At 42.7% G+C, this 18,697-nt stretch overlaps 1 protein-coding gene across 2 annotated transcripts in view; it reads right to left on the minus strand.

Annotated features, from left to right (window-relative positions):
- LOC6600734 overlaps positions 1-18,697 on the minus strand; it is a 103,699-nt gene that overhangs the window by 12,268 nt on the left and 72,734 nt on the right. For both annotated transcript variants that reach the window (XM_026992884.1, XM_026992885.1), the window contains exons 3-4: positions 15,704-15,898; positions 9,359-9,470 (exon numbers count right to left, since the gene is read on the minus strand). In XM_026992884.1, the coding sequence (XP_026848685.1) occupies positions 9,359-9,470; positions 15,704-15,898 (307 nt within the window). The remainder of the gene's footprint in view (positions 1-9,358; positions 9,471-15,703; positions 15,899-18,697) is intronic.

Consider the following 18,697-nt stretch of genomic DNA (forward strand, 5'->3'; position numbering starts at 1 on the left):
AGTGTACTTATTTAAATGGCCTTCAATTGGAATTTTTTGCGTTTCACCATTTTATTTGGCCTTATGCAGATGCTTAGCCTTGTCCTGGAATCGCGAGACCACCTGCCACCCCAGCTGGGCGCCATTAAGTGCATAATTCAATTTGTAAGGCCACTGACGCCACGACCAAGGCTGAGGGAGGCTTTGAGTTTGAGTGCCTCTAAAAGTATGCAAAGCAGCCGCAGACGAACAAACGCGCAAAGGACTCCACAAACAGAACAGCGCCCTCCGCACACACACACACACACACACACACATAGATCAGCCGGCACAAAGGAAATTAAGGTGGTCGTGGAGCGAGGCTGGTATGTACATATAATGAAAATAAAGTAGCAGCTTTAGCGCATTTTTATGGTTATTATTTTTCTGTCAACTCTGTAGCTTGATGAGCCCGGGATGAACCGAAATAAAACTCGCGATATATGTATGTACATATGCTGTACGAATGCTTCTGCAGAATGGAGTTGGAGCAACAGCAGAGGCTGGAGATAGAGGAGCTCCAGACAGACAGACGTACCTGCTATGCAAATGGGCAAGGGGATAAGGCAGGGGCGGCGCTCGGGATCCCTTTATAAAAGCGGGTAATTCGGCGAACCGGGGTCTTCAATTCTCAACTAGATCCTGGAAATCTATCAGCAGCCCGCACCAGGGCCATTTCAAGGATTGTGTTGATTCATGCTGGGCTCTACTAGAAATCATTAGCTGGGCTCTCCAGAAGGACACGTTCTTTGCCAATCTTCAATCCAATGTACTCCTTGTCTACGTATGTATATAAATACCTACGATATACGCATACAGCAGGTTGTAGGTAAAATTGTTTTTATTTTTTTAATTCGTTTTCCAGGGTGGTGTTAATTGATGACCCGTACTGTTCCGCATTAGAATTGAATTTTTTGAAACAACTAAGTAGACGTACCGATTACAATGTATTTCAATGTATTATAAATGATTAAATTCGTGCATATGAAATGATGAAAGCTTAACGTATAGCATTGTCTATATTTTAGTTTGGTTACAAAATTGAGATTTGTGTCATTTCCTGCCTGGCTTTACATCGGGTACAAATTAAGCTTCTGTCTCGAGCTTGACGCATCTTTCCACAGCTTAAGTGTTGCTCAACGAAGTCCAGTCCTCAATTTTGATTTCTTCTTCCTAACCTTCATTGTCATGGGAGGCTGCGTTACCTTTTCTTTCGCCCAATCTATTCAATTATAATTTATAATTAATTATAAACTTGAAGTTCTGGAAGATGAAAATAACCAATTTTCATTACATTTTCCTCCTCTTGCGCCTTCAGTATCTTTCAAATAGCCAGTGCCAAATTTTCTTCAGTAAAAATTAGTCTGGATGTGCGCAAGAAGAAAGCAAGTTTGGTGCGATAGTGCCTGGGGAGCATGATTCATAAAGAAACTTTTGATCGCTGCTTAACAAATCACTATCGACAATTGGCAGTTTTATTGATAAGCACATAAGCCAAGTCTTCTTTCCAATAAGAATATGTCTCCATCACATCTGATTGCCACAAGAGAATTTTCCGATTCCCGAATCAATTGAAAGAAACCTAGGGTCTCTGATTTCTTCTCAGATATTAATGAGTGATTAATTCAGTGATAGTTTTCCGAGATAAATTATGTGTGTATATTTATAGTTTCATAGAAATGTATAGTTTTTCAAGGTGAAGGAAATGTTTTTTTTTCTTTTCTATAGCTTGACCTATGACTTTAGTGGTTCGAAGTTTCAAGAAAAATGTGCCTAAAATTGTATATATATATTTTTATTTTAAAGCTTAAGATTTCGCGAATAAGCTTTTCAGAGCTGCAAAGTTTTTTAAATATAAGTGCAACATACGGAGTATTCTGCATTTAACGGCCATATCTGTCGGATAATTGACTGCTCGAAAACCACACCTTTCCCGGTGCATAATCTTATGACTCTATCTCTTCTGCTCTTAACGACAGTTCTACTTCAGATTAACTTCAATTAAAGGAGTCACCGCAAAACCCAACAGCCGGAGATGAGGACGCGAAGAGTTCGTCCCTGACTAGTGGTGTGTTCTTCCATCTCTTTGTTTGCCTATGTCTGACGGGAAATTTATGCGGTCCAGGCTAATCCTCATGGGGGGTTTTGCTTAATCCTCAATGTAGGCACACCCATGCACCCCCATGCACGGCCATGGCCCCGAGACACAGTGGGCAAAACTGGAGCAAAAGCAGAGATAAATATGTGTAAAATTGCAAAAACATCCTCTTACATCAGAACTACTTTAAATCGAAACGAGAGTGCGAAAAATGCTATATTCCGAAACAAGTTCCGAATGCAGGAACGCAGTAACCTTCTATACATTCTTTATGAGTGTACCTATAAACCACCATGAACTTAAAATAAAATACGTTCATTCTGAAAATACTCTTTATGCTAAATGTGCAATAGTTTTTTGTGCAATATTGTGCCAGAAACTTGTTCTTCCAAGTGCGACAGCTTATGACGACTTTGACGGCGAACAGCGGAGCCAATACCAACTAAAACTAAAAGTTTTGACTACCAAAACACTCAGTGGTGTATGCCTAATCGATATTAATGACGTTTTAAGTGTATCGAAATACTTCAGTGCTCAATTTTGCGCCACCGGATTGGATGTTTCGCCCAGTGTGCGAGGATGAGACCAGAACCACAGTAAGTGGGGGGTGGGCGAAATGGTGGAGTGTAGGAGTGCTTGGGTGGGGCACACACGTTCCGTACTCTACGGCTGTCGACTGCAGATTTCCCAGTTGCCTTGTAAATTTATCACATTAAAAAGTGGGAATTTTCAACAGAGTTGTTTGCCACATCCCCTCTCCATCTCTATGTGGGACTTCCTCCACCACCGTTTTACGCTTCCCATGGAACTCCCTCGCGTATATGTACGAGTATATCCGTCATTGTATATCCAATGCGTTTACTCGCTTATGGAACTTCCTGTTTCGTACCCGCTTTTAATTTCTTTCAGGCCTTTCTTTCCGCCCCCTGCCACCCTGAGTTTCTCACTCGCCACTTGACACTGTCATTATGCAAATTAAATTGTGGCGAATTATTATCTTTATTCTTATATTCGGGTTTTCCTGTCCCCAAGTTTGTTTTTTTTTTTATTTTTTTGTTCGTGTTTCGTGGTTTCCTCCTCTTATTTTCGTAATTTATTTATACGCTTCTATATTTGTTTCTCCAACTTCATCTTGCTTTTGTTGTTCAAGTATATAATTCATAATTCGTGGGTCTTCTGCTCTTGTTTTGCCGTTGTTGTCGCCTATCAGATTGCTGACAAAGCAATAAAAGTTATTCTTGAAAGTTAACAAATCACTGGGTTTTCCGGAGTGGGCGTGCAGTCCATCAATGGGAGTGACCGGGTGCGGAGTTTCGGTGGGTCGGAGGTACGGGAGGGTGTTCAGAGGAACTTAGGATTGCGGATGGGGCAGGGGAACGGGAACCTTAATCCGGATCTGAACGGCAGTGGAGATAAATATTGAAGGTATAACAGATTGGGAAAAGCTTTACAATATAAATATAATCATAACAATATCAATAAATCAAAATGATGATGTGAAAAGTTGTACAAATTAGTTCTATCCGTTTTCATACCGCTCCGTCTCTCCTTCTCTTTCCAGCACACTGCACGAGGAAAAGTGTACATGAGAGCGAGAGAGAAACAGAGTAAGCGCGTGTCAGGGGTCTCTGCAACGTTTTCTTCATTCTTGCTATAATAATGATCCGATATGATACAAATTCTGTAATCTAGTACATATATCAGGTGGGATATAACAGATCCCTGAGATCTAGGCGACAAACGAGACGGAAAGAAAGAGTCTGTCGCCCTTTAACGTGGATCAGGAATATACTTTAAGAGGTGGGAAACGCTTACTTCTGTTCACAAATCTTATAGCCAAATCGATTGAGCTATGATTGTCTCTGAGACTACATGAGCTACAGCAACAAAATATTGTATCCAGACTGTTTCTTGTTATATCACACCGAATCAAGCTTTTTTTCGTCAAAAGACGAAGATCTGTGGCGTCCACAATTTCAAAGCTACGAAAAAATCCCGAATCATAGAGAACCAGCATATCTACCAGATCTGTATCAGATCGGATAATTTTTAAAGCCAGAACGAACAAATCTATTTTCAGTGGCTACGCCACCCCTTCCACGTGCTTACTAATTCTCTTTCTCTCTCGCACACTGTTCATCGTGCAGTGTTGGCCCTCTGGCGGAGGGGAGCGGGATATGACCACTGCTATTGGTGTGAGAAGAAAGTGGAGAGAGAGAGAGACAGTTTAAACGGAATAAAAAACAGTTGCAGAAAAATCGGAACAGATAAAATATTTTTAATTTCTAATAAAAGAAACGGTTTATGCGGAGCACAAGAATAATCATTAGAACATAACCAGCGCTCTTGGTTCCTTCCTTGGTCCTCTCTGCTTCCTCACATCTTTAATGACAAATACGATTGAGAGAGATCGCGAAGAGAGATTCGAGCACTAATCAAACAAATCAATTCGTCTTTAAGAACCAAAATACCAATACCAATATCAAAAGACAGAGAGAGAGAGAGAGCTTGTGGCAGTCATCGGCTCCGATACCAATTCCGGCGTTTACGCTAAAAGAAGATAAGGCAAACAGATTGTAGGCGGAGGAGGGGAAAGCTCGTTGGGTCGGTTGTTGCTTTGGTTGAATGCACTATGGTCCAGAAAGCCGATTTTTAGGACGAAACTTGGGCGTTTCCGACCCCATAAAGTATATATATTCTTGATCAGCGTCAGTGGTTACTAACCGATTCGATCTATCTTTATCTTTCCTTCCACCTGTTTGTCTCCTGAGATAGCACACTGTTACAAGTGTACTTTAGATCGGATTATTATCATCGCCCGTTCCCATTTTATTAGCGGAATAAAATAAAGTGGCGGTAAAATTGTTAAATTTCTAATCAAATACATACATATATCAAAAGTTGGAAAGAGGATAATGGAAGTGCCAGAATTAATATAAAACCATTATTAACTAGCAGTCGTGGTTCCTATCTTTGTCTCAATTTTTCCTATCATTCTTGACAAGTGTGAGCAGAATAGAGAGAGATCACGGTCTGGGTGTTCGGAAATCTCCCTTACCTCACCATTTTGCGAACAGCCACACCAAAAAACTTAGAGAGAGAGTCAGCATGCAGCAGTCATCGGTTCCGATACCAATGCCGGCGCTTACTTATAGTTACGTATAAAATATCATGTATACTTAAATCAACGTATGTAATCCACGTACTGTATAATATATACTGACTGATTACCGGGTATTATGGCTCAGAGCATCCCTCCCCCTCGTTGAGCTTGATTTGGCGTTTTACCCACTGTACGTTTATTCGTTTCAATTAGATGCGACCGTTTTCGAAGAAGTTCACCACCCTCGCCCAGCTTTCCGTGGCTTACTGTCCGCTGTCAAGGCTCTCTGTCGACCAAACTGCCCGTTCACCGCTCGTCTCTAAATTAAGCCCCAAAGAAACGGACAACAGGGCACACACGCACGCTCTGCTGTTTGTCCAATCTGCGGCCAAGGGCAAAATGATATTGTTTATGAACGAAAGGAAGAAGGAAATCAGAGCTGAATATGGAGTGTGAGCTGGAAAAGAGGTGGGGAGAAGAGAAGTACAACAAAATTGGAAAACGGAAAGGAAGAATCAAAAAGCATTTAATTTAATTTCGGAATGAAACACAACAGAACTCAGAGCATCATAATAAACGGCTTTTGATGGGCATCAGGGAGTACTCAAGAGAGGGTGAGTTGAAAATCACGAATATCAACAAAAATCGGACCGAGCAAGTGCTGGAAATGGTGGAGAGCATGGGGGAGCGTGGTCGAAATTGCCAGGAGTCCGGAAGTGATTGATGTGCGCCTATTGCGGTGTCCATAATGCGGCACCGAAACATGTTCGACTGATTTTCTGTCACCCCAAATGCGGAAGGACTTCGGGGCGTACCAGGCAAAGAACTGTACCGCAATGCAGGACCTCCAGGACGATATCAACAAGTCGTGGGCCTTGTCTCGCTCTGCAAACAAAACGGACGGACACAAGCAAGAAGCTAACAAAGGAAAATAGGATGACACGAAAGAAAGAGCAAACATGGAGCAACCACTTTGACCAGCTTTGTTTGTCTTCGAAGTTTTTGTTGGAATACGACTGGCACCACTATAAATAGAAAACAACACTTAAGGACATGTCACAGACACTACGGCAGGCGCCAACGCAGAGCGAAGACTCCAATCGCCAGAGCTGACAACCTGGCCGAGCAAATCATAAAAATCAAGAGAAGCCGGACCCTCGAAAGAATTAAAAACGCGTCAAATCAAGGCTGGCTTACGATTTTATGCTGTATTTTTTCGTTTATGATGAACTTTTATTACCAGCGTTTACGCGTTCCCTTTCCTACAGGATTTAACCATTTTCCATCATGACATAGAATTTTTTTTGCCTACCGTTGCTCATAAAAACGCAAATTTGGCACAAATGTTTCAGCCCTGTTTGGCCCATGTCCAGGCTGAATGGATCGACGAAAAGAGAAAAGTTTCCCCATAAAAAGAAGCTACAAAAACGAGACGCGTAACCCTCTGAAGCCAGGATGAGCCCCTTTCTTTGGTGAATTCATTACTAAAATCAACGGGAGACTTATTCAAAAGACAGTTCTATAGCTGTAAGATATAGGAGAGGGTACTACATATGGCCGGTGTCGGTATAGGGGTGTCAACAGAGAAACATGAACTATTGATGCGAAGACAGTTGTTGGAATATGCCTGTTATGTTAAGTTAGTCTGGTCACACTCGAAGTGTCCACTTCCTCTTTCCTTTCTGATCTCGAATCGAATGTACGTGGTTCCGGTGTTGCAGTAAAAATATAATCAACGAATATATAAATAATCATTGAACTAATACTTAATATAATACTGTGATTCATTTATTTAATATCATAGCTAGTCAACCAATAACAGTGATGACTTTGGTTGTGATGACACGCCATTCAAAGAACGGGTGCCTTTTACATGGTCGGTGTCGGTGTCCTAGAAGACATTGCCATCTGTCAGTTACCCATTAATTCAAACTTTTTACACTTCACAAGTTGAGATAGTTTTATTGTTCTTTTATTATTTCGTTTGCTTTTACAATTGACCGCGTTGAAAAATGGGTTGCTTTTCTTTCTTTTGTGTGTTTAATTGAAAAATATAAGCAATTATTGGTAATAGGTAACTGCACTGTGTTATTAAAATAAATATAAACGTATTGAGCGTTGGACAAAACGAATGAAAATTAAATCAATTATACCATTCAAAACAATCAAAAATTGTTGTTCATATATTAGATTGATTGGCTGCCAACTACAGTTTCGACTCAAAAAGAACACAAGAACAATGAAGAGCATTTCTGCTAACTTTCTATCTAATTTTGTCTGTGTAGTTCATGTTTTGGTGCTATCAAAGGTTGGCATACCGATTTTAAATTGCTGAACAATCAATAATGCCACAGAGACGCAAGGTGGACCTTTTTGGCTAATGCAATAAACATCGGAAATAGTAGAGCAGACAGGACAGATAAACAAATCCAACAAGATAACGAATATGCGCGTGTGTGCATGTCGCAATTACATGATTGTTATTCGCCAGGTCCGAATGCTGACATATTAACAAACAATCATTTACAAACGCTGGTTTTCTTCGGACGGTCGGACAGACAGACATACATAGCTATATCGACTCGGCTATTGAAGCTGGTCAATAATATATATATATACGTTATGGGTCGCATCCTTCTGCCTTATTTCTTTCGAAATAAGCTCACAAATTGTTGGATTATATTATACGAATGTGTATATGTACATCTCTATGGTTTTGCTTAAAGCGAGAATTATATCAGTCAATGAATTCAGTTTTGTTTGGCCTAGGTCGTATTATGTGGCAACCAGGCGTCCAGACATCCTTCTGACCGCCACTACGGGTGCACTGACGGAATTGGTGAACCTCATTGATCAGATGCTACAATACAGGACCGTTGAGGCATCATCGGGACGTCAACGTCCAGCAGGCTTCTCAGCAGAGGCACACCACAGGGCGGAGTCCTCTCGCCCCTCCTATGGAAGGTAGTAGTGAACAAAATTCTGCGGGTGATAGAGGGGGGTGGCTTTCGCGTGGTAGCTTATGCGGAGTGAGTGCATGACAGCCCAGGACAAGAAAACTTGTCTCAAAAAACTCAGCCGAGTTCAACGAATGGCAGAGCTATGCATAGCTGGCGGGCTACGCACTACTCCAGGGTGAAGCCCTGGATACCGTTCATGGAAGAGAAAGTGGTAGCACTTTCGCCCTCAGAATGAGGGAAGCCAAACTATGGAAAGCATCCGCGTTTGGGCACTCGGGAATCCTGACGAGACTCCCGCAATTACCAGGGAGGACAGACTACTTATTATATCCCTACTAATCACCTCTCGACGTCTTTCCAGGTATCAATCCCACTTAGCGAGGACTGGATGGGCGAACCTGGATCTGCAAATGAGGTCCACATATACTGTGTTGCCTCAAAGTTAGGCGGCCGCGTGGGTGGAGGCGCCTACTCTGATAAGCTCAACATCAGGCTGCCGGATCATTGTTCTGTCTTCTAAGCGGATGTTGTAGTACTCGAGGAGGCCATTTCTATTGTCTCGATCGAAGAAACGCTCGGCAAAGCTATAAAGACAGTGCTCTGCAGATACTCGAGCCATCACGGGGCACTGGCAGATTTTCACACACGCCTCCAGACTGTCAATTCCTCAGAATGAATGCTGCTGAAGTTGCCGGAACGAGGAAGAGGAGGGGGCGATTCTCCACTTCTTCTGCCACTGCCCTGCCAGGGATGCCGTAGTCTTCCTCTTATTCGGCCCCTTTCCTCAACATTTCGGACCTTTCCGACACCAAGCCAGGGATTTTGTCCCAATACATTCAAGCCATCGGATGGGACTGCCCTTAAAATGCAATAATTTGCCCAACACACATAGGACATAGGTCCAAGTGAACTGGTTCGTCCTTCTGTCTTGGTACCGCCATAACCTAACCTAACCTATATATTTGTTAAGCCACAAATCGACATATATGTAAGAAAACAATAAAGTTTAATGCATAGAGTAATTATAGTAAAATGCATACGCTGAATTTTTGAACTTTTATATTTTATCTAAGCTGGGAATTTTGTTAGCTGTGAGTTTCAGTAAATTCAATATTTTTCCGGCTATCTTGCTGGATTTCAGTGCAATGTAAATATATTTTGTTGGAGATGGATACTCACCCATGATCCCAGTTGTGCCCGTAGGAGTCCCGGTAGCCAGTGCGCAGATTGCGCCGGATGGCGCTGCTGTTGACATTGTGGGAGAGAGCGGCGGGCAGGAGCAGGGCCATTTCTGGAAAGAGGCAGGAAAGGACCCTGGGTGAGTGTGGGGCTGAATGCACAATGCAGTTTGTTACATGAACGACTTTTGGCCCTTAGTCATCCGGGAGATATCAATTTGCTGGCAGCCATAGTTACCCCAGCCATGGCTCTCCAAAGACGGAATCCCGGCTCTTTTCCCGCGGCAATGAGCGATGTTCCGACTTGGCTTTCCTGTTTGCACTGCTGGTTGACCTCCTCATGCATCGAGTCAACATGCCATTAGCAAACGACTGAATAAAAAAGCACTGACGCCTAACAAACAGCTTCAAACATGTGATAACAAAGCGTCAAGGACTGCACCCGCCCAAGCCCCCACAACGCCACCGACAACACGTCGCACTGTCACACACGCCCACCCTTTGGTTGTCCTCGGGAATGCCCTTGGCATGTTTCCTTTACCGTTGATACACTTACTGTGCTTACTCGATATAATTTACGCTTGCGATGTGTCTGCTATTTGCGTTCAATCATCACATCACAGCGCTAAAAGGGGAAAAGGCAAACAGATTGTAAGCGGAGGAGAGCAGATCTCATTGGGTCGACTGTTGACAATAGCCCCGTTCCGCTTTGGTTCGATTTTAGGACAAAGGTTGGGCAACTTTGCAGTACCCGATATATATCCGATACTCAAAGAGTGAAGGGCTAGATCTCAGAGACCCAGGACTCTTGAGATAGCACACTGTTACAAGGGCACAACAGATCGGATTATAATCATTGCCCGTTCCACGTGCGGGAAGAGAAAGATGTAGCGGAATAAAATATGTTAGCGGTATAATTTCTAAAGTTCTAATCGAGTAGATCATAAGTTGGAAAGAGCCTAAACGAAGTGCCAGAAATAATATTATAGCATATGTAAGTAACTAGAGGTCGTGGTTCCTATCTTGCTCTCAATTTCTTCCAATCTCTCTTGACAAGTGCGAGCAGAATTGAGAGAGATCGCGGTCTCCGTGGCCAAAGTGCCCCTTCCCTCAGTGACCTTTTGCTGGCTGTTCATACGAAAAGACTGAGAGAGAATTAGAGAGAGAAAAGATCGCATACGACAAACTAAAAATGTACATAAAAGCCCTAATAGTTAATTAATTTATTTGTTATCAAATCTTTTTTTAGTTTAGCATATATTTTAGGGAAATTAATACCAATCATTTTTTAGTGATTTCAGAACCGATTTAAAACTCCTTTTTCCGAGACCGCTGTGCGAACTATTCTGCGAGCATTATAAAACACACACGACTGTTAATCGATTATAAACTCCTGGAGAAAAATATTTACGCCTGAATGATGTCAAAGCCTGCAGCCTGCAGACTGTATAAGGATATTTTCAAAGCACTCACCCCATGTCTCTGAGCTAAAGGGGTATGCGGCCAAGAAGTGTGTCTGTGGCTGGTGGCCCATATGTGCTGCATAATATTGGGCGCCGAAACACTCGCAACTTATGCAAATCTAACAAAACAAGTCCTCAGCGAGGACACACAGGTGGAGGTGGAGACTCACACATCCATTTGCATAATCAAATGCAGGATGGCTGGCCGTCCAAGGTCTTGCGTCTGCTGCGCGGACTCCGCCCCGGGTATATTTATTTACTAGAAAAACTCAAGTTGAGTACTGCATATACTCGCATGTAGACATGGTCACCTAATGTTAATCGAATTAGTAGCATTTTTGTGCATTTCATTCCCAGATGTGAATGCCACCAAAGCTACCAAGGACCTGAAATATTGAATTGGACTTGAGACACATGTTGAACTTTCTCGTGCGAGTTGCCGTTTCGAGAACAGTTTTTTAATCATCTTTGTCAGCTGTGAATCCACGACACACATACCTATATGCGACGCGTGCACCTGGGTGCACCTGTGGCCACTTCCCGGCTTGGTTGTGGAGCGGTGGCAGGGGGTCGCGACTGACAGAACCGCCGCTCAGGCAGTTCATCTTGGGCAATTACCAACTTGGCCAAGCGGGCGAGGTGACATCTACACAGTGGCACACATGTTCGTATGTACGAGTACCCCACACATTCAAGTTAATTGGAATTTAGCACATGGCAGCCCTGTGTGCCTGGGTGGGAGGGTGTGAGCGGAAAGCAATTATTTTTATAACGTTAATGAGCACAGCTCATTATTGCGGCTGAGGAGGACGCGGCGCCCCAGCTCCAGACCAGAGTCGGCACAAGCGCTGTGCTCACGTGTGGGGGAATGTCGCAGAGCAAAGCGAAACGCCCCAAATGAGGTGAAAAAATTCCAAATTCCATGTAACTTTAACCGAATTTCTGAATTATTTAGATGGCAATTATCGCCGTGAAGAGAGTAGGGGCCCCGGTAATCCATATTTTATGGTTTCTTCTGGCACACTCCCATCTCTTCCTTAGCCCTTGCTTTTTTGTCTCTCAGTTACCACGTTTAATCATTGTTCATGAGATTGTGACTGCTCTATTAAGTGTTTTTTTTTGTCAAAAACTATCATTGTATAGTTGGGGACTTCCAATTTTATATGCATGTCTGTGTGCACATTAGCAAAAATAAAGTACCAGTAATTAAAAGTTTAGTTTGTAGTAAAACTGTTTATTTTTACTCCTCGTCCAAGCTGCTTATGCATTTTAGGATTTTGTAATATCCGATGCTTGTCGTGGGTTTTCCATTTACGAAATTACCGCCAACAAACAGCCCGTAAAACAAATTGGGTTTGATGATCCTAAAAGCTTTTATAAGGCTGTTAAACATATGTTTTTCGGGTTGGCAGCGCTCTCATATTTGATTATTCTGCATTGCACTTAGTTTTATTAACAATTACTATCTGTACAATAGAACAGAGCTCCAGGAGAGTCGAAAAACGTGGGTTACTCTACTTCATAGTCCAGGCAAATGTCTTTTTCTCGTGGCCGTCAACGCGACCGGCAGTAGAAAAAATCCTGGATCTGACCCAGTGCCCAATTGAATTGAACCCAATTTGAATTTGGTCGCCAATACCTCAGCAACACCCTCTGCCACCGTCTGGATGAAGACCTCTACTATCCGCGTAGAGGTGCAATTCTGTTTGGGTAACTATCCACCGAGCTGCATAATTCCGACCAATTTTCTCCGTATCGAGGATTATCACCACTAGTATCAGGATATAGTGTAAACCATTTAAGGGCGTGTACAAGCTGTTCTAGAGTTTACCGCAATTGACTAATTGAAACATTACCGGAGACCCTCGCTGCAGGTAGCGTGCTCGTACCAAATGAGAGTACTCTGAACCACAAATATTTGTTTTTTTTTTAACTTTCAAATGCGTTGCTTATTTCTTTTTGGAAATTTTTTAAGAAAAATTTATACGTCGTGTTTGTTTTTTGTAATAACCATATCTATATATAATCACAATCGTCATCGTAATAATCACTTATGTATAATAGCAGACGACTGAAAAGAATCTACTCTGGAAGGAGGCCAACCCAGTTGATGGAAGTTAATTGAAGTCATCACTTTAAATTTCGTTTTAGGCTTTAATTCTATCATAGTTGGCAAAATCTATTTTAAGTTCTACTTCGTTGGGCCCTAAGTGTTTTTTGGTTTCCTCAGAATACTTTTTCTTAGCTCTTACTAAAAAAAATAATCTGTCTTTAAAGAGGGATATTTTGTTTCAAAATCTACTGTAAGCTCAGAAAAAGTACTTAGCAACTTTTTATGTAAGAGCTGCATATACGGAAGCTGCATCCTTCATATTCTATAAATACGAGTATTCTAGTGAAGAAACTGATATTTTAAATCTTTCCAGCACATCTTGCAATTGTTTGCCATGCATCCTTCATTATGGATATAGCAGCAAAACGATTTTAAAAAGCTTTTAAAATTACCTGGACACTGCGGTGTACTTTTTGTGCAGTTTTCTAGCAAAAAACCGTATTTGGTATGGTATGTACATGGGAGAGCCCTACAGCATATACAGCTTTGTACAGCTTATAGATATGCTTCCTACACAGCCATTATCATAAAGCGCTTAGCGATGAATTCTCCTTTAACCAATTGCAATGAGCAATGGACTTAACACATTTTCTGGCTGTGCATGGCTTAAAATATTTTTGTTTTGATTTGTTTTTTTCGGGCTGAATTACCTTTAGTTCTCTGCTAAAAGTCTGCTGGCACTCATAGGGCTCGTTCTGTTTTGCATTTGCACTCTCTGCCAGCTGCTCCCTTCTTTGTCTTTTGCTTATGCATTCATTCCGCTTTTGCTGTCGTTCTATTCCACGACTCCCCTTGGCCAACGCTTGCTACTTTTGTCTGGCACTCCGCATTCATTCTCTGTTTTTAGTTCTGTAGTTCTCAGCTCTCTTTGTTCTTTTCGACGCTCATCTAGATTTTAATAATTTCTCAGTAATAATTTGCAATATGATAATAGGGTTGCATTTCACACTAACGATGTAGCACGGGACAAGCTTGGTATTGGTATAAAAATCCAAATTGTTTATTTATTCCAACAAGGATGTATGTAATTATCATAATAATTTCTGTTTGTACGGAATATGCATTCCTTATGCATTTTTTGTTTGTTTACACAACACTCAATTCATAAGGTTTCTCTTTAAGAGTTTGTGTCAAAAGAAATCGTGCAATGAAATTACCAGAACGAGAACAGATGCGCTTGCGCGACTTTGAACTTTCGAAGATCTCGAATTGGGTACGATATCTTTTGATAAGATAAAATTCCGTAAGTCTCAAAAAATATAAAAAATTATGAAGTGCTTACAATGACCTCTTTGGTAATGGAGATATAATTCAGGCAGGAAAACACAGCAAGGGTTTGCATAGTTCCTTAAAAGAGGTTTACGAGATAAGATTCAATTTGATCTGATATCCTATTTATCTCTATACTGTCTATATTTGTTGCAGAACCTCAAGAGAGAGATTGCCCCACCATTGCATCCCACTATGGACGGCTCAAACTGGGTTATGGACACAGACGACACGCCAATGAATTGAATCTTAGATCTATGTAGTCGTTCTTCCGTAAACTATAACCGGAAGCAAACTCCGATCGTTTCCCGGGGTTGATATTACAACAGCCACCCGTTCCAAGAGCTTTCCAAAATAACTGGGCCAACATGGAACTAAAAAACCATTTCCCCGGTGGTTCCTCCCTTACCTAAATGGAAGTGAGAGCTTCAGGTATGGGTAACCCATTCGCAGTGGAAAAGGAAGAAGACAAGTCCGACTGGGTTGTTTGTTGGTTTGTTGGTAATCAAGTTGGCTTTAGACAACTGTTAATTGCATACTTAGGGACGCAACGCACTGACCGGACAGACACGGATACAGAAACGAATTCAAATGCAGAACGCTGTGCCGGCGAAGGCAGCCAGACCTTGGCGGACGTCTTTGATTTGAGCTCCGTTTCGCCGCAGTCTTTGCCCATTTTAACGACCTCTTTAATGTGCTTTAATTGCTGGCCGGGATGGCAGACAGGACTGAGCAGATTCCGACACGGCACACACTCTGTGGGGTTGTCCCGCAGCCATTTCTGGCGGATTTTTGCAAAACAAACATTCACACCCCCAAGTGGGAGGTAGAGTGAAGCGTAGAATAAAATGTGAAAAGGATAATACAGAAATATTTTATAAAATCCTTGTAGAGCTCTGATTTCAAAATAAATATTTCCAAATTAAGTCTTAATAATATTTAATATAAAGTGTTTAATTTTTTAAGTAAACATGGGCAGACTTTTTTCATACATTTGAGTTGAAATAAATGTGAATTCTGTTTAATTTCACTTCGCATTTAAAAAAACCAATCACCATTTGGTTTCTACTGATTCTGGGAACTTGTTTGTTATTCCGAATAAACTAAATTTGTATTCCATATATACCTTTAAAATATTATCATTTGGTTCCATACCACACTGAGATCTAGGGACGGACAGACAGAGATATATGGGCGAATCGACTCGGCTATTGATGCTGATCAAGAATATATGAACTTTACGGGGTTTGACCACAAAACTCACATATGTATCCCTAAACTATTCAAGAACCTAGTATAACAAACAGAATCAGAAGAAAAATCAAAGAGAAAAACATATATTTTCCATATTGAAAACTTGATTTGATTTGAAAGTAAAACCTACATAACATGGCCAAAGTCGGTTCCTCTTTGCCAAGTCAAGTTTGCAATCAATTTCGCTACAATTCTAGACCAAAGATTCTAAAAAAATAGTATTTTGTGTATGAATAGGCATACTTACCACGCAATATCTTCTTCTCGCGGTGTCCGTGACAGCGGAAGCCCTGGCAGGCCCGCGTCTGGAGTAGCGTCGGGCAGTGCTTGCCGCCGTTCTGAGCCACCTGCAGTATCTGGCGGCGGCGCGTCATCATGCCGTTGCCGCAGCTCTTGTCGCACTCGCTCCAGGCGCTCCAATCACCAGCTCGGCAGTCCAAGACTTCAAGATAAAGAATACAACGGTTAGGGGATAGCCTCAGATTGAATGCGGCTTAAGCCTACCCACCAAAGCTGGGACCCCACCTCCAGCTCCTCCACCAGATCCAGCAATTGCATCTTACACGCAGCACTAAATGCTGTGTGCGATGGCCACGCACAAGTTTTTTAATTAAAAATTCTGCAGCATGGAATGGAAATTAATTAAAATCCATATGCCTTGATTGTACTTGCTTTGCTTCCATACAGCTCTGCTGTGCCCCAGCGCCCTGCCTCCGCCCCTGGTTGGCTTCGGTTAGTGTTAATCAAACCCTAACCCAAAGCCAAACCCAAGCCAGCCCCTCTCTGGGGCACTAATGAAGCCACAAAATGCTCTTCACAAACGAATCGAAAATCGCCCCGTCTGCAAGCCCCGCATTTGCATTTGGAGGCAAGTGATGCTCTCACCGGACGCTAACCGTTCGTCCAGCACTCAAATTCTGAATCAGGGGATCCGATAATCCGCCGTAAATCTGTTGTGACGTTACACCGATATTGAAGCTGGCGTGAGAGCTGAAATTAGCCTCTTAAACTGCCAGACCGATGCCATAATTCACGATACGGCAAACTCGTTACACAACTCCGAGTTTCTGCCGGGTCGATCGGAATGAATATCCCCAGCGATATCCAGTCCCAGCTTAGGGCACCTTCGCTCGCCGCCATAAAAACAATTTATATTTTTCATTTTCATTTTCATTTTCACATTGCCTCCGTGGCGAGTTTCTGCCCCATGCCACTGGCTTTTTATTGTGGTCGTGCGAAATTAACAAAAAGCTGGAGGAGCCCAAAGATGGAAGCGCGAACAAAGCGCCAGGATAGTAGAACTAAGTGCGGGACGGCCAGACAGCGCTAAACGGGTGCGGAATAAAAAAAAACAAATAATAAAATTATGATTTCAATGGATGCAGCTGCAGCTACAGCTCCTGCCACAGCTAGTGCTCCTGCTGCTGCTGCTGCCCCAGGCACTGCTCGTCCTCGTGCCTCTTTGGTGGCAGAATGGCGTTTAGCATATTGTGCAGGGGTCCATGATTGCGAATTCGCTCAAACTTTTCACAAAGATCGACTTGGCCGAGCAGCGGACTGGCCTGCGCGACGGTGCAGCCATACCGAATTAGTTGGGACCTGCCGCGGCAATAAACGGCATTATGCTGCTTAGCAATCATGCCACTTGATTGTCCCGGTGATCCGACACGGAGCTCAGTCCCCCGTCACGATTCCTGGCTGCACTACACTGCCATATAAAAGTTTCGAATGACTTTTGGCAGGCAACTTCAGGACACTGGCCAGCGCAAAAACTGAGCTGAAGAAGGCACTATCTAGTTTGCACGCTAATCGCGGAAATCTGGGAACTTTCGAAATGGCAGGTAGCATAGGACAGAAGGATGTGAGTGGAGCACAAATATTTAAATCTTTAAAACTGAGTATGTAGGTTAGTTTAACCCGGACGGCATTCTTGGGTCAGACAAAGGCCAATATGGCCCTAAGTTCTCGGGATGAATATGAAACCGGCAAGGATCGAGGTGTTTTACGCGAAGGAAAGCAGCTTCTTGGTAGCACATCGAGTTTTCTTATCTTTGCCCCGTGAAGGAGCCAAACGGATGCAGACGAGATGCATCGAGATGAGGGTTTCAAAGGCCCTGAGCTGGCCCTCGGAGCTGCTGCTCTTGGGGATGGCTAGACCGGCCTCAAATCCTATCGTGGTATATGCAGTAGGTAGTGGCGAAGTCTTGCGTTACTCTCTTTGCACATAGGCTTTTGATATTCTGCAGGGAGTGGTGCACCGCCACGTGCCGTACTTGTTTGTGTAGTACACAATGTGCACTGGTCACTCATTTCTCTAGACCGCCTGTGAACATACTCAGCTGGAAAAAGGTCTCAGCTCTTAATGCATATCTCAGAAAACTATCGGAAAATGGGAGGATAGCTAGAAAAAGAAAGGCAGGCTAAGAAATGTCCCCTCCATGGGGACACGATATTTGAGACAAAAATGAGACCCACTAAAGTGCCTAGATTCATTAAAATTAAAGTAAAATCTTGGCAAAACTGAGCATAATTTGAGGGATGGTATCTAAGTTTCAGCTCCGTTTATTTTCACGAATTTCATATAGTTTTCTCTTGTGACTTTGCAAATCATTTGATGGAATGGAAGCGAATGGAATTAAAGTAACCTAGAAACTTTTGGTCAAATAACAAGTTGTTCTGAGAATGTTCTGTGTTCTGTGCCACAACAAGTTGGTAGAAATCAGACTCCTACATGATAAAGCTCCAACAGTCCCGAAATATTGATATCAGCACACTTTCCGCGCTAAAGAAAAACATCAATGCAAAGCTGAGCTGATCTCAGTGAGATTTTTGGGTGAGATTTCCACACACAGTGTGCGCTCTTGCACCGGGTGGAGTGTGTTTGGTTTTCGGCTCCGCTTTCGACTGCAATGAGCACGGAAAGGATCCGCCACGGAGAGCATTTGATACTCTATTAAACTAAGTGGAAAGCCCGGCAGTTCAACTATTGTGTTTCGGTCGATTTCGGGATGGGCGCATTGGCTTTGACGAGATGCGACCTTTCGGTTAACATTCCACCCATGGTTAACCCATGGAACACACACGTAAGGGCGTGTGCTGCATTCATATGCATCGGAAACCGAATTTGAATTTTTCATGTGTTCCAGCTGAGGTCTGAGCGCCTCGTGTTGACTCTGCCTTGGTCCTGTTAGCTCTGGTTCTCTAGGGGGGGTTTGATTTAAACTTTAATGCTGGCATCCAG

Source organism: Drosophila persimilis, unplaced genomic scaffold (genome assembly GCF_003286085.1).
Source record: "Drosophila persimilis strain 14011-0111.01,24,50 unplaced genomic scaffold, DperRS2 tig00000793-arrow-arrow-pilon, whole genome shotgun sequence".
NCBI lineage: Eukaryota > Metazoa > Arthropoda > Insecta > Diptera > Drosophilidae > Drosophila > Drosophila persimilis.